This window comes from Natator depressus, chromosome 6 (assembly GCF_965152275.1).
Source record: "Natator depressus isolate rNatDep1 chromosome 6, rNatDep2.hap1, whole genome shotgun sequence".
Classification (NCBI taxonomy): Eukaryota; Metazoa; Chordata; order Testudines; family Cheloniidae; genus Natator; species Natator depressus.
Window position 1 is genome coordinate 58,941,293 of NC_134239.1, and position 14,739 is coordinate 58,956,031.

At 54.9% G+C, this 14,739-nt stretch overlaps 1 protein-coding gene across 6 annotated transcripts in view; it reads left to right on the forward strand.

The window, feature by feature from the left end:
- The window catches only part of DGKZ (diacylglycerol kinase zeta), a 105,670-nt gene that overhangs the window by 69,600 nt on the left and 21,331 nt on the right, over positions 1–14,739 (forward strand). For all 6 annotated transcript variants that reach the window (XM_074955357.1, XM_074955358.1, XM_074955360.1 and 3 more), the window contains 19 exons: positions 1,415–1,492; positions 1,850–1,906; positions 4,878–4,946; positions 5,399–5,470; positions 5,812–5,928; positions 6,017–6,088; positions 6,468–6,563; positions 6,849–6,931; positions 7,519–7,579; positions 8,440–8,553; positions 9,329–9,469; positions 10,242–10,320; positions 10,762–10,817; positions 11,699–11,761; positions 12,006–12,079; positions 12,194–12,305; positions 12,936–13,135; positions 13,746–13,846; positions 14,190–14,269. In XM_074955357.1, the coding sequence (XP_074811458.1) occupies positions 1,415–1,492; positions 1,850–1,906; positions 4,878–4,946; positions 5,399–5,470; positions 5,812–5,928; positions 6,017–6,088; positions 6,468–6,563; positions 6,849–6,931; positions 7,519–7,579; positions 8,440–8,553; positions 9,329–9,469; positions 10,242–10,320; positions 10,762–10,817; positions 11,699–11,761; positions 12,006–12,079; positions 12,194–12,305; positions 12,936–13,135; positions 13,746–13,846; positions 14,190–14,269 (1,725 nt within the window). The remainder of the gene's footprint in view (positions 1–1,414; positions 1,493–1,849; positions 1,907–4,877; positions 4,947–5,398; positions 5,471–5,811; positions 5,929–6,016; positions 6,089–6,467; positions 6,564–6,848; positions 6,932–7,518; positions 7,580–8,439; positions 8,554–9,328; positions 9,470–10,241; positions 10,321–10,761; positions 10,818–11,698; positions 11,762–12,005; positions 12,080–12,193; positions 12,306–12,935; positions 13,136–13,745; positions 13,847–14,189; positions 14,270–14,739) is intronic.

A 14,739-nucleotide genomic window follows, 5' to 3' on the forward strand; every position in this document is an offset into this window, starting at 1 on the left:
ATGGCTTCGGGCTCCATCCCTGGTCCCCATCCCCTGGGCTTGAGGCTTCATTCTCCGTTCCCTGACTGCGCGGTGGCAGGCTCTAGTCCCAAGCTTTGCCCTTGTCATCACCTCTGGCCCCTGCTGCCTCTGTACCCACCTTCCTATCCAGGGCTTAATTTGTCCCTAGGCTTGCTGGGGCTGAGTAAGTCTGCTGTGAGAAGTGATATTTGTATGTTTGTTAATATCACTTTTCACAGCAGACTTCCTAGCTAGCCAGTGTCCTGTCCCCCGCCCTCCCCCCCCCCCCAAAAAAAGCAACCAGAAATGTAAAAGAAAAAAGACAAGAACAGGCAAAGCACCTTATTTGTTCTGTTTATAAAGAATAGAGACAACGATACATTATTTTTATTATTGAGTCTGCAAAAAAACCCTACATAAATAAATTTACGATGATTTGGACGTGTGTATTTGCATATTTATTGGTTTTTCCTAAAGTTGAGCAAGTATTTTAGGAAAAATTGTCAGAGCAGCCACCAGCAAGAGTTGGTGGCTGCACTCTGAGCCCACCAAAAAATTTGTTGAGAACCCCAGTGGAAGTTTTCAGGCATTCTGGAGTCCAACAAAGAAGGGGTTAACACTTGTGGGGCCAGTGAGGGAGATGGAAAATGTTCTGCTCCAGACTCTGCCTGCTGCTAATGCTGCTTTGAGTCTGGAAAGTTGCTGCATCTGAGCTGGCAGCAGGCGCCAAGGCCTCTGGGTATCTCTGTGGCTAGGATCCAGGTGGCTGAGTTGATACAGAGTTTCTGAGAGGGGGTGTCGTGACCCCAGATGCCCCAAGAGAGAAGTTAATTCCAGAACTTTCCAGGAAGGATCTTGCAATAAAAGGAAGGACCAAGAAATGGAAGCCCAAGCCCTGCAGTTACGTGACTGCAGGCTGGGTTGCCCATAGGGGCAGCGCCCTCTGAGACGCTGCAGCCATCCCCCTCTAAGTGCAGGTCGCGTCCAGCTGTGAGATCTGGGGCCTGAGGACGGTGCCCATCCAATGGCTGTTCGTTGGTTTGGGTGAAATGAGCTTGGGGTCTCAGTCTGATGGGCAGCACCAAAACCGCCACAGATGGCAGTGATTGACTGCCTGGTGCCAGTGTCAGAAGAGATTGAGGACTGATTGGCCAGTGGAGACTGCCTTCCCCTCTTGCCCCAGGGCAGAGCTGTAGCAGGCTGGGGGTGGGGCATTCAGATCAAGGGACAAGGTTTTTACCTGCGGTGATCCTAAGGGTATATTTGTTCCTTATGGCTTCCCATCCTGCAGAGTACTGAGCTGCTCGCTCTCAGGAGTGCCCTGCTGGGAGTTGAGGAGGAGTGAGTGGCGCTCCAAGGCTTCCTGAGTGTAAATAAATACTGATGTTAACATAGGGGCTTTTCCCTTTTTCAGCAGAAACCTCTGACCAGACGCAAGTGTGCAGCCTGCAAAATCGTAGTGCATACGCCCTGCATAGAACAGCTGGAGAAAGTGAGTAAAGCCCAACACAGGCCGCTCCTGAGCCTGACGAGCTGGTTACCCCTTACCTGGGCAGGATTCAGTATGGGGCCAGCGCTGAGTCCCCTGTGCTTTGGTTAACCATTGTCATGACAGGCAGGTGCCTCCTGAGGGGACATTAGTGAGGAAACAGACTTTTAGCAGATCTCCTGGCATTTTAGCCCTAAGGGCTGGTGAATTGTTTCTTCGGTAGGGGGTTGGATGAGGATCCCAGATAAGCATCAAATGTCCCAGGAAGCTCCCAAGCCTGCCACATTGAACTCGACTCCAGTAGGTTTCCTTTAGCAGATGGTTTCACTGATGCTTCTCTTGTGTGTGTTAAATCTGCAGATAAATTTCCGCTGCAAACCTTCCTTCAGGGAGTCGGGATCAAGGAACGTTCGGGAGGTGAGAGACGCAGCTGGACTGCTTGCCGTGTTTGCCAGGAGGAAGTCCCGTCCCCTTCTGGTTTGGTGGCAGAGGGCTCAGGGTGCCTAGGAAGAGGCTTAGCTGGGTTTGTTGTGAAAGCAGCAGAAAGTCTGGGCATTTTCAAGTGTGGCAGGAGCCCCTGAGTCTGTGCTACCTGTGAAACCTCTGAACGTGGTCACCCATCCTGTGGGGCATTTATTTGAAATGCACCTGCATGGGATTGGTGCTAGTGTGGGGTGAATCTCAAATCATCCATAGGAAGATCCGCTTCTGGTCAGTCAGCTGCCGATCCGCATTCTCAGAACCTCCTGGGCCTGCCAGGCTGGGCCAAAGACACCTCAAGGCCAGCCTTTCCCAGGAGGAATTTCAGCCCATCTGGTGCTGGCCCTGAGAGAATGAAAGAACAGTTGAACTTTTGCAGTCCTCCTGGAAAGTTTTGTGTGGAATCTGGGGAGAAGAGCTGGGTTTTTGCTCTATAGCCCATCCCAGGTTAGCTGCACCTATTGCCACAGTACGTGAACTTGACCCAGGTTAACCCCCGTGCACCCCTTACCTGTGGGGACTCTGGTGTATGTCAGGTCCGATCCACTTCATTTCTCCCAGACAGGGCAGGATTGCCCCATACAGTCTGTATTGCATGGCTGTGTCCAGGCCAGGTTAAATGTGCACTGTAGCACTTTAAACCATTTCCCCTGTGGTGCCCCTTGCTGCCATCTCTCCGGTATGCCCTACAGTGCCTTCCAGGAAGGAGTAAATGGCTGCCTAGCACCGAGGTAATGCCCCCTCAGGAGCTCTCCTGCAAACCTCTGTGCTGCAGGGGTGTGACCAGCAACAGCACCCTGTGCCTTCCCTAGGGATGTGGAGCTCTCCGTGGTGCTGAAAGGTGGGGGTGGAGGGAACTGGAGAGTATCTACACAAACTAGTCCTAAGGCAGTTCCAAACTAGCAGACGTGTCTAGAGGAGCTTTTGGTAGGACACAGGCCAGGGGTCTCCATGGGCCATACGCACACCTGGGATTCACCTGAACAGGTACTGCACTAGCTTTTAGATTAGAAGCAGCTGAGGATCTCTCCTCTGCGGTCTCCATAGAGAACCTAATCCAATCTGTTTCCAAGGTGCCCATCAGTATGGTATCTGGGGTGTCTCATCCCTCAAACTTACCTTACCAGCTTTAACCAGGAAATAGGGGTTAGATCCCAGGCCCTGACTGTGCTATAAGGAAAGCACCCTCCAGAATTCATCATTCCAACTGCTGTACAGTAGGAAACAGAACCTAGAGAAGGAAGAATAAACAAACCTGTGGACACGTGGACAGCAGCTGTTCAGCAGCAAGGGGGGCAGAGAGTGCTCTTGGACTAAGCAGCAAACTCAGACTCCCCTGTGCTCTCCACCCTATGAGCCTTCCTTCTCCCCTCCGGATGGAGGTTTAAAATTGGGGGGAAGAGAAGAAACGCTGTGTTTAAACAGACGCACCTCTTCCCTTCCTCACCGCCCAGTACAAGCTGAGGGAAGTGTACTGCTGCCTCCTCCCATCTCTCCCTAAAATTACTCCCCTGACTGGGGACGGTGGACGTGCCATCCCCGTAGCCGTTAGGGACCAGCACTGTGCTTGGCTGTCCCCTGTCACAGAACGAGCAGCCCCTGCCCCGCGGTGCTCCCAGGCTGAGGCACAGAGAAGATGGCTGTGTTTGAATGATCCTGCACCTGTTGCTGCCAGTGGGAGGAGGTGCCAGGTCAGGCAGGACGTGCTGGCTGGCTGATGGCACATGGATTTAGCTCCACTCATGATTAAGTTGGAGGGCTGGGAGAACCGGGTGAGCAGAGGGCGTTCGGAGGACGTTAATCTCTCTCCTCAGTGACTGCTGTGGTCTGAAGCTCTGCAGTTTCAGCTCTTTGCCTTCAGCATCTGTGTTCAGGGCCGCAGGTGTCTCTGCTGTGACCATGAGGTGGGGCATCTGTTTTCCATTAGGCCTGTGGCAGAGAAATGGTTTGCCGTGGGGGGAAGCAGCGTGGATTCACAGCATTTCTTTTTCTGATTATTCGTCATAATTGTGACACTTTCTGGGGTACCCAGGGCTGTGAGGCACCTCGCTGTCATCTGCCCTCAGGGTGAGGAAATCTTGTCTCTGCCTGTGGTGTGTCAGCTCTCTGTCTCCACCAGCCTCTAGCAACACAAACACTCCCCTCCAAGCTTCTGCCGGCCTCATTTTCTCTCTGCAGGTTAGCAATAGGCACCCCAACCTCCCTGTCCTCCGAGCATCCACTGCAGAGTCCAGCCCCTGCTCCACTGGACACTCACAGAATTACCAGGCCTGCTGTCCCAAGGCTGACTACACAGCTCTTCTAAATACACAGCACTTACATGTATTCCCAGTGAAAACAAGAATACATTTATTTTCAAAGAGCAGAGAGACGGGTGACAGGAAGAATATTGGAAACAAATGGTTGTATAATACAAAATCACAATACGATTTCTAGAGACTAAACGTAATGAACAAGTTACCCTCTTGTCTAAAGCAGCTCATCTCACCCACAGTTCTCTCCAGCATTTTCAACCAAGCCTGGTTGAGGTTCCTTTCTCATGACGTAAACTTGCCCCTCCCCTCCCCACATGGGTTTCTCCTGGGGGTTGTTGAGAGCAGCAGTGGGGGATAAGGCACCTAGCATCTCAGCCAGGTACCCTGTGATCTGGGCTCTCTCATCTCCTTGGCCTCTCCCAGAGCTGAGTGCTCGTGCTTCTGAACCTCTCCAGTGTCTGGGCTGAGATGTTCCCAGGGGCTTCTGCAGTGTCGTCTCGGCGCTAAAGAGACTGCAAAGGAGGATTCCATTCCATTTGGGCCAGAGAAGAGGCCAGGCCACTGTGGGTCCCAGCCAAGGAGTGTGCTAACAGGATCATGTCCATACCTTTCTCTGCGTTCTCTTTGAACCTGGCCCTTGTGTTTCCGTTTAGCCCATAGTTGTCCGGCATCACTGGGTGCACCGGAGACGCCAGGAAGGGAAGTGCCGGCAGTGTGGAAAGGTGAGAAGGGCTGAAGAAAATCCAAGGTTAGGTGGGAAAGGGGAAGGTGATAGGTGTGGGGAACACAGAGAGGAACCACTTGGAGCACAACCCCTGCTGGGAGGGAGCAGCCCCCTCACAGCCAGTGATCCTGTATTCTCTATATTGCCGCCTACTGGCAGCACAGATATCTCCGTCGATCCCTACGTTCATCCAGTCATAGGATTTCCACACAAATTGATCTCCTTTGCCCTTGGTTCCAGAGATGCTTGTCCCAAGCATGCTGAATTCTCTCGTGCCAGGGCTGTGGTGGGGAACTGTCCGACTGAGACCTGAGCTGCACTGGCTGCAGAAGGACCCTAGTTGCTAACATCTTGCGTAGCTGGGGAGCCGCTGTTCCCCTTCCTGTGGGCCCCTCGCTGCTCTGCGGAGAGTTGTCAGGAGCTTCACGACCCGCCTCCTTCCCTCCGCAGGGTTTCCAGCAGAAGTTTGCCTTTCACAGCAAGGAGATTGTAGCCATCAGCTGTTCCTGGTGTAAGCAAGCGGTGAGTGCAGCCCTACCCTGAGTTAATGGCCTAATGACTTCTGATGGCCAAGTACGTTCTAGTGCAAACTGCGAGCTCCCCACAGCTGCTGCTCCTGCCCCATACCCTGCAGCACCTCTTACGGAGAGAGGCTGGGATTGGAGTACCTGGGAATGCCTCTCACAGCCGGAATTCCCGCCCTTTCCCTGCAATGCCTCCTGTTGGGAGCCCTCACGTTGTTAGGCTCCTGCCACATTTACTACAGCACCCCCTGCTGGGGGCAGGTGTGCTGTGTGTGTTCAGAGCTGGGCTCCCCAGGCCAGGCTTCACCAAGCGAGTGCTGCGTTCTCTCTCCCTCTCAGTACCACAGTAAGGTGTCATGCTTCATGCTGCAATGCATTGAGGAGCCGTGCTCGTTGGGGGCTCATGCTGCTGTTGTCGTCCCTCCGACCTGGATTCTGCGGGTCCGGCGCCCCCAGGTGAGTTGCTCCCTCAGGCTTCGCTCCTGTTTAATCAGCAACTCCTGCTCAACTGGCAGCTGGTGATGTGGTTTTTCTCCTTTGCTAGAATCCACTGAAGTCCAGTAAGAAAAAGAAGAGGACATCGTTCAAGCGGAAATCCAGCAAAAAGGGGGCGGAGGTCAGTGAATGAGGCCTGCGTTGACTGGGAATTGGTGGGCAGGGGAGTGGGAGTTGGAGAAGGAAGATCGCTGGTCACAGGGTATGGTCTGAGACATGGAGCAGAGAAAAATGAGGTGGAGGGAAGGTGCTGGGTTATGAGGGTCATTTGCAATTGTAAGATATCTCGGAGGGGTGTTTAAAAAGAGAACAGAAAGGCTGGCATGTGGATCCCACTCCCACTGGAGCTGAGAGGGTAGATCCCAGTGCTAGGGCCCTTGGGGTAGCTGGAATGTTCAGTATTTTGTCTCCATTTCAGACCTTAGTGACTTTAAATTTCAGTTGCAGGCAAGAGCTTGTGTTTCCCATGTTTGTTGATGGTGTTGTGGTGTCTCTTGCAGGAGGGGCGATGGAAACCCTTTGTCATCAAGCCTACGCCAGCCCCACTCATGAAGCCCCTGCTGGTGTTTGTGAACCCCAAGAGTGGTGGGAATCAGGTAGGGACACTTTTCCGACATGTTCCTGGATAGCCAGCTCCATAGACGCCTCGCATCCCAACTGCTGAGAATCCAGCATGTTCGGTGATATCTCAGCTGCAAATACAGAAGCAGGCAGTGTGATGCCAGCTTACTCCCTGGCATCTCCTCTTGAGGCCAGGCCTTGCCTGACTGTCCAGGACTACAGATTCCCATCACCTCTAAGACCCTGCTTCCTCCCCACCTTCCCCCTCCCACTATTGGGATTGTCTGTATCGTATTTCCTGAAGTCTTTCATCCTTTTAGGGAGCCAAGATCATCCAGTCCTTCATGTGGTATCTCAACCCACGGCAAGTCTTTGACCTCAGCCAGGGCGGCCCCAAAGAGGCGTGAGTACTGACTCAGGGAGCCCCATCCCCCTTCTCCCACTGTCTCCCCCAGTAGGAGCCTTGCCCCCTTCTCTTCCAGCTGGCCACTAGTGAGGGACTGAGGCCCTAGGAAAGGCCCTTGGGAAGAGCTGTGTGACTGGATACCCATTGTAGGTTCAAAGCCTGGGAAGTGTCTCTGGGGACTGATCCCTTTTCACTTCCCTGTCAGTCCTGGCTCCCTTATGTTTCCAGGAGGAAGAATGGCCGAATGGTTAAGGCACAGGGCTGGGAGCCAGGACTCCTGGGTTCTATTCCCAGCCTGTTCTGTGACCTGGGGCCAGTCCCATTCCCTCTCTATACCAGCATCTCTCTATCTGTACAATGGGGATAAAGATCCTGACTTCCTTTTCCAGGGGCCTGTGAAGATAAACTCATTACAGTGTGTCAAATGCCATGAGGCTGTAGGGTATCCAGGATTGTGACTCCTCCAATGGACAACCTGAGAGAGGAACCCATTGTAAACACTGGCCAGTGCAGTCCCAGCTTCAAGTGTCTTCAGTGATTCTCCCACCTTTCCCTGATCCCCTCCACTTTCTGCTTCCCTGCAGGCTGGAGATGTATCGGAAAGTGCACAACCTGCGGATCCTGGCATGTGGGGGGGATGGCACGGTGAGTGACCCTGACCTCTCACTGAGTTATCAAGGGATGTGGCTGGTGCCTTTATCCAAACCCCTTGCCCTTCCAGGATAGGTGGCGGCTTCCTTTCTCTAATTTAGAGGTGGGCAAAATTCGTCCCCCAAGTTCTATAATGTGGCTCACAGCCCCTAGTGACTATAGGTCCCAGCTTGCCATACTCCATCTTCATCTCAGAAGCTAGCTGCATGGTATGCTGGGGCCAGTAGTCTTTGTGGGCTACGTCTCCATACTAGAGATGAGGGCGGCTGTAATGGTCTTTTGATGACGTTTAGGTGCAGCCCTTGAGCTCCTGACAAGCTGCTGGCGCAGCCCTCAGCTGGGCAAAGTTTGGGAGCTAGAGTGAGTTCAGGCTTCCCCCATCTAAGCTCTGTCTGCAGCACTCCTGGAAGATTAACACTCTCGCTCCCAGTGTAGGTTAGGCATAGAAAGGGGCTGATCAGCCTTTGGGGCAAACAGCAGTGGGGATTCTCAACCCCATGGGTCCTAGCAGAATCCACCGTACAGGGGCATTGACACGTACTAGGGCACCAACATGCTGTGTACTGCATGAGATGTCACCTCTGGGGAGCCTCACTCGCTTGCCATTTGGGGTGGGGCAGGTATTTCCCCAGAACATTGGGTCAAAAGATGGGGTTTGTCCCCTCTGTCTGGAGCACTGATGGTTATTGGCTGAGCATCTCCTGTAATGGCTGGGGAGTGGGGGCAGGGGGCGCCAGTCTCCATGTCCTCCTCATCTCTGGCTCTTGGTAACACTCTCTACCCCCTCAAGCTGATCACCTCATAGGTCTCTGAAGTAACCAGTTGCTTCTTTGGTGTCTGTCCTGTTTGGCCAGGTGGGGTGGATCCTCTCCATCCTGGACCAGTTACGTCTGAATCCCCCTCCTCCTGTAGCCATCCTCCCTCTGGGGACAGGGAATGACCTGGCCAGGACTCTGAACTGGGGTGGGGTAAGTGTCTCGGGGGGAGGGGGCAGAGAGGGGTACTTGCCCTGGGCGGGGGGGTGCTCATAGGGCCCTGCTCTCTGGTACTATTGGCTCCCGAGCTTGGGCACAGGTGGTTGGAGGGGAGGAGGGATCTGAGTTGTGATGGCAGGACAGAGGTTTGGTGTGTCGGGGAAGGGGAGCTAAGCCTCTGGGTTCAGGGTTGTGGGTGGGGAGCTGAGCTCTTTTCTCTGGCATGGGGAGTTTTCCCACTTGCACTCCATGCGCGGCCATCTCAGAGCGGTGCACAGTGTGCCCAAGAGTTCCCAGCAGAGGAGGTGAGTGCAGCGAGGGGCGGTTGTGGCTGGATGTGGTAAGGGCTACGTGCTGGAGGTGTGGCATAGATGCCACAGGGCTGGGACTGGCCCGTGGCTGGCACATGGGGATCCCTGTGGTGTATGCATCACTCAGAGGACTGGTCTCTCTCCAGATCACCTTTGCCCCCACCAGTGACATCAGCTGTAAATAGGAATCCACCCCCTTGGGAGAAGTAACTAATTGTGCCACCTGGCAAGCCGCTGTGGTGGGCTGGGAGTCACTGTGGAAAGCACCCCCTGGTCACAGAGACTGAGCCTCTTAGGCTGCAGGTTACACAGTGGCAAATCCTGGCCCTATGTACCCTGTGTTCTCCCCACTCTTTGCTTTGGGGCACCTGGCCCTGCAGCCCCCTCACCCTCCTCACCCTCCCTCTGGTTAGGGGAGTCAGGTTGGGCGGCTCACTGAGCTCCACTTTGGCCCACAGGGTTACACGGACGAGCCCTTGTCAAAGATCCTCTCTCATGTGGAGGAGGGAAACATTGTGCAGCTTGACCGCTGGAATCTCCAGGTGGAGCCAAACTCCGAGGTGAACCCTGAGGAAAAGGACGAGACGGCCACAGACAAGGTGAGACACACACAGTGCTTCTCCATCTATCCCCAGCTCAGACAGCACTCTGCTCCTCAGGGAGTGTTTTTCCCCCCCCGTTTCCGCTTTCTCTCCTCATGGCTCAGGGGCCCCTCCCTGCTTCCCATCTGGGAGAAGCTGCCCCATGGGCTAGTGGCAGCCAGAGCTGGCCCAAAGGTGCAGGTCTGGAAGAGGCTTGGAGGATTGCAACCATTCCTTTGGCTCAGAGACCCCGAGAACAACAAGCGTCTCAAGGAGCAGAGATTGTCTGGCTGCTTGGTGAGCCAGCAGTGACCCTGTAAGAAGGGGGACTAAGCAGCTGGAATGGGGTTTGGTGGAGAGGAGACATCCCTGCTTCTCTGGAAAACTCTCTCTGGGGATCCTGAAGGTTCCTGGGGAAACAGGCCCCAACCCCTGGTGCATTTGGCACAGAGAAAGTGTCCGCTGCACTGCAGTTGCCACTCCTTTCCATCCTTGGTGCTGACCTGGGCTGGACACTGCATCCACATTGCCTGTGTGGATGCTGAGCCTGGGCTGAGGGCTGAGCATGGATGTGCTCAGGGCAACAGAAAGGGCTATTCCGTCCCCCTCAGTGTATCCCTCTTTCAGGCCAATAGCCGCCTCTGTCTCAGTTATTCCCTCCGCCTCCCTCTGCTGGCAGCGGCCCCTGTACATGGCTAGTGAAGTGTGGTCTCTCCCTTGCAGTAACTCTACATTCCTAGCCCCATGTCTGGGCACCACAGTTCTCAGCCTCCTCCTTTTCCCTTTTCAGCTTCCCCTCGATGTCTTCAATAACTATTTCAGCCTCGGCTTTGATGCTCGCGTGACACTGGAGTTCCACGAATCTCGAGGTAGGTGGGAGCTGGAGTAGAGCTGTCTGGTGCCCTCTGTACAAAGCTGTGGGGCTGGGCTGTAGCGTGGGAGACTCTTGGGATTTAGAGGGAGGAGTGAGCAGGGGGGAAGCAGGTTTATAACCTGGAGGTACCCCCAGCTTGGTCAGTTGAAACACTTTGTGGTAGGGAGATGGCAGAGAGAGAACCAACAGGGGAGAGGGTGGGGGGAACTGACCAGGAAGAGGGTGGGAACAACCAGGTAGGGGAGAGGAAGCTGCAGAGAGTGTGCGAGTGAATGGGAGGAAGAAACTGAGGAGTGTGAGAGGCAGCTAGGGAGGCTGGTTTGCAAGCCTGGGAGAGTGAGGTGAAGCTGGGGCGACAGGCGGCTGAGTTGCTCCTGGCAGTGAGTGAGTGAGTGACACTAACGTCTGTCTTCCTTTTTTATTCTCCTTTCCCTAGAGGCCAATCCAGAGAAATTTAACAGCCGGTTTCGGAATAAAATGTTCTATGCTGGGGTGAGTGTGTGGGACTCCTTGGAGATGAGTGCTGTCTGTCTAAGCTCCAGCTACTCTTAGAGATTTCCAAAGCGGCTTTCTTTGGGTAGCTACAAACGGGTGTCTGAACTATAAGGACTCGGCTCTTTTAATCTCCCCATCAGTCTGTCCTTTTAGCCCCATGATAATTGTTTTAGCTCTTCTCTGAACTCCTCCCACTAGCTTTCTTGTACTGAGGGGCCTGGGCCCAAACACAGTGTCCCAGTCTGGACTTCCCCAGACCTGTATTAGAGGGTGATTATTCGCTTCCTGCCCTGGGATGAGGTCTCTGCATATGCAGTCCCCAGGTTGCATTAGCCTTTGTAAAACCCTATCGCAGTGCAGACCCCTGGCTAATTTTTCTCTTCCCCTTGAGTCTTGGCTGCTTCTGCTTCCCAGAGCTGTCCCTCTGGGTTTGGGGGATTAGCTGTATTACCCTAGATTGCATGTCATATTGTTTCATGCCCTCTCAGAACTACCTTGCACTGAGGAGGCTGGTGTCTTGCTCCTGTATTGGGCCCAATAACTTTTGTTTGGCCATATTTTCTCACAGCCAGAGAATGAATTTGCATTCCGTGCCCCAAGTACTGCGTCCCACCTGGAGAAGGAGGGGCTGCAAGTTAGGACAGAAGTCCATTGTCAGAGCTGGGTTATCATGGGGTGCATCAGGTCAGGAGTGAGGTGCATCTGCAGCCCTGTATCAGGAGAGGGAATCTGCCAAAGGTGCAGTGAGGCCTGGAAGAGGATTTGCCCAATCTCAAGGGCTTGACTTGAGACTCAGTAAAGCATGAAGGGTCCATGCGATCCAGCTGCTACTCAGGGACGCGGTCTCCAGGCACTGACCTTGTCTCTTGTGTTGGCAGACGGCATTTTCTGACTTTCTCACGGGCAGCTCCAAAGACTTAGCGAAGCACGTCAAAGTGGTGGTGAGTGTCTGGAGAGGAGGGGCTGAGACCATTCCCTGGGAGCGGTGGGGACTGGGAATCCGGGGCATCATTCCTTTAGGGGTAACAGTAACTGGTACCGCAGTGGCTGAGGCAGCTTTTGCAGGGCGACAACTCCCACTCAGAAGGCAACGGGGAGTTCATTCCCCCCAGAGTACGAGGGCTGGGCTGGGCCCCTCTCCTTCAGCCAGCCTGGGTGTCTGACTGTCCGTCTGTCTGTTTTCAGTGCGACGGGACAGACCTGACCCCCAAGATCCAGGACCTGAAGCCCCAGTGCCTTGTCTTTCTGAACATTCCAAGGTGAGTGGCTCCTGCACCCCTGGATGCTGAGCAGCCCGGGCTCCCTGCCCGGTGTGTTTGAGGAGCCCTCCCATTGGTCCCAGGTGGTACTCTGCTCCCGTTGTGTCTCTGCAGGTACTGCGCGGGCACCATGCCCTGGGGCAACCCCGGGGAGCACCACGACTTCGAGCCCCAGCGCCATGACGATGGCTGCATTGAGGTCATCGGCTTCACCATGACATCCCTGGTAAATCAGCTCAGCCACTGGCAGCAGGCAAGGGAGTTGCAGGTTCTGGCCCTGTTGCCCTGCACCTTGCCTGGCCCCCCACAGTTCCCGACCCTGCGACCTTGACTTGAAATCCAGCTGTGCCTGAGAGCTCCTGGCGGCACCCATCCTCTGAGCCAGTGGGACCTTCCAGTCTGCAGACAGCATGGCTCAGTGTAGTCAGGAGCAGGACCCTGGAGGTGCACCCCCAGGTTTAGCTTGGGGGGACCTCTGCCAGGAACAGTGGAGCCCTTGTGTGCAGGACAGCAGAGCAGCCCTCCCTAGAACGCTCACCAGCCTGCGCCCTGTGCCTGGGTGGCTAGTGGTGGGAGAGAACTCAGACACCATAAGCCTTGTTTGCTGGGGTCTTTGGATGCCTCTGCATCCTCTCACCTGCCTCCCCACCCAGGGCCTCTCCAGAGTTGAGACACCTGTGAGGACTCCAGCGTGTGCTGGTCTTTGTGGATTCCTTCTGCCGGGGGACTGAGCTGAGCCCCTCCAAGCTCAGTTGGCTTGTGATTCCACTTGGTGTTGGATGCTGCTGCTCTGAGGTATGGCCCGTGAGCCTTTTCGCCACAGGCAGCCCCACTGTAACCCTGGTTTTGTTTGCAGGCTGCCTTGCAAGTAGGCGGACATGGAGAGCGGCTGCACCAGTGCCGGGAGGTGATGCTCACCACGTCCAAGGCCATTCCTATGCAGGTGGATGGGGAGCCATGCAAGCTGGCAGCCTCCTGTATTCACATCTCCCTGCGCAACCAGGCCAATATGGTGCAGAAGACCAAGCGACGCAACTCCATGCCCCTGCTCAATGAGTACGTTCACCTGGCTTAAGGCAACCCTGGGGGCCCCAAACCCAGCAACTTGTCCAATCTGGGTCAGTTCCTCAGGGCATGGGGGTGGTACCAATCCAAGAGGGCATTATTCACCCATTTATCCTGGGTGGCCTCTCCCGGGTCTTCACACTTCACAGTCGCCTCCAAGAGGCGTGAGCAGGGAGCCTTCCAAAGGATCTCTGGGCAACACTGGAAGGAGAGTGAGAGGAGGCTTGAGTTATGGCAGCCATCCGGTGCAGAAAATGAAGCCTTTAACTGTTGTCACCTGCTGCTGGGACTGGGTTAGCAAGGAGTTCTGCCACACTGCCTGCAGCACCACTCCCTGTGGGAGTCAAGTACTGGAGTGGCTGGGGGTGTCACGCCATGTCCCTAGCCTGCCACACCAGTGCTCCTCCCATTCTGCTTACGGCACCACTTGCTGGGAGAGACAAGTACTGGATAGCTGGGAGCTCCCTAAGACAGTGCTCTTGCCTGGCTTCCTCAGTTGCCTCTTGCTGGAGAAGGCTGGGCTACTGTAGCTATGAGCTTCTGCCTACATCTATAGGGTCTCCTTTCTAACCCCTGCCCTTCTCCTCCTGCCTGCATGCAGCCAGCAACCAGTGCCCGAGCAGCTGCGAATCCGGGTGAACCGAATCAGCATGCACGACTATGAGGCTCTTCACTATGACAAGGAGAAGCTCAAGGAAGCCTGTGAGTGACCAGCCTGGGTGCCTGGGGGCATTGGGAATGTGCTATCCCAGGGGGTGATGGGTGAGGCCTCCTTGAGCACTTTGGGCCATAGATAGAGCTCTGGGCGGCCGCAGCTCTGCCGTAATGAAGCCATGGTCTGCAGATGGAATGTTGCGTGCTTGAAGTGTAGTCTCCGTGGGTGGCCGTGGTCAGCCCCATTTTATACAAAGTGGCTGTGCCCTGTTGTTCTCACCATGTCTCTGGTGCTGTCCTCAGCTGGGCAGTGGCCGTGCTGTCTCAGGGGCTCCGTGACGGGAGGACTGGCAGCAGGCAGCTCCTTGAGATGTCTGTGCTTTGCTTTCAGCTGTGCCCCTGGGGATCATTGTGGTTCCAGGAGATAGTGACCTGGAGGTCTGTCGGACCCACATCGAGAGGCTGCAGAAGGTGAGGCACTGCAGGTGGAGTGGGTGATGGCGGGAACTGATCGTTGAGGGGAGGGAGGCACAGAAGAGGTCTCTCCTGACCCCTGGTTATTGTAACCTCACACAGTTGGCATTCTGAACATCCAGCATTGGCCTTTGATGGAGACCGGATCCCAGGCTAGAGGGACCATTGATCTGTTGAGTCTGACAGCTCCTGTGTATTGGCCTCACTATTTCCCTTTTTGCCATCCTGCTCACCCTGCCCTCTAGCCCTCCCCAGGGTGTTGGGCAAGGAGAGGCTGCTAGGCAGGTAGAAAGAGAAGGCTTTTGTGCTGCACTGAAGTATGTTCCACAAGATCTTAGTCCTTCCCTCAAACCTGGGTACACTGCAGAGTCAGTCTCCCCTGTGTTGGGTGTCCCTTTCTCTCCCCTCTTGCACTAGTGTGAGCTCCTTCTCAGCCCTCACCTCTCAGGGGCAGAGGGTTCTGCTTC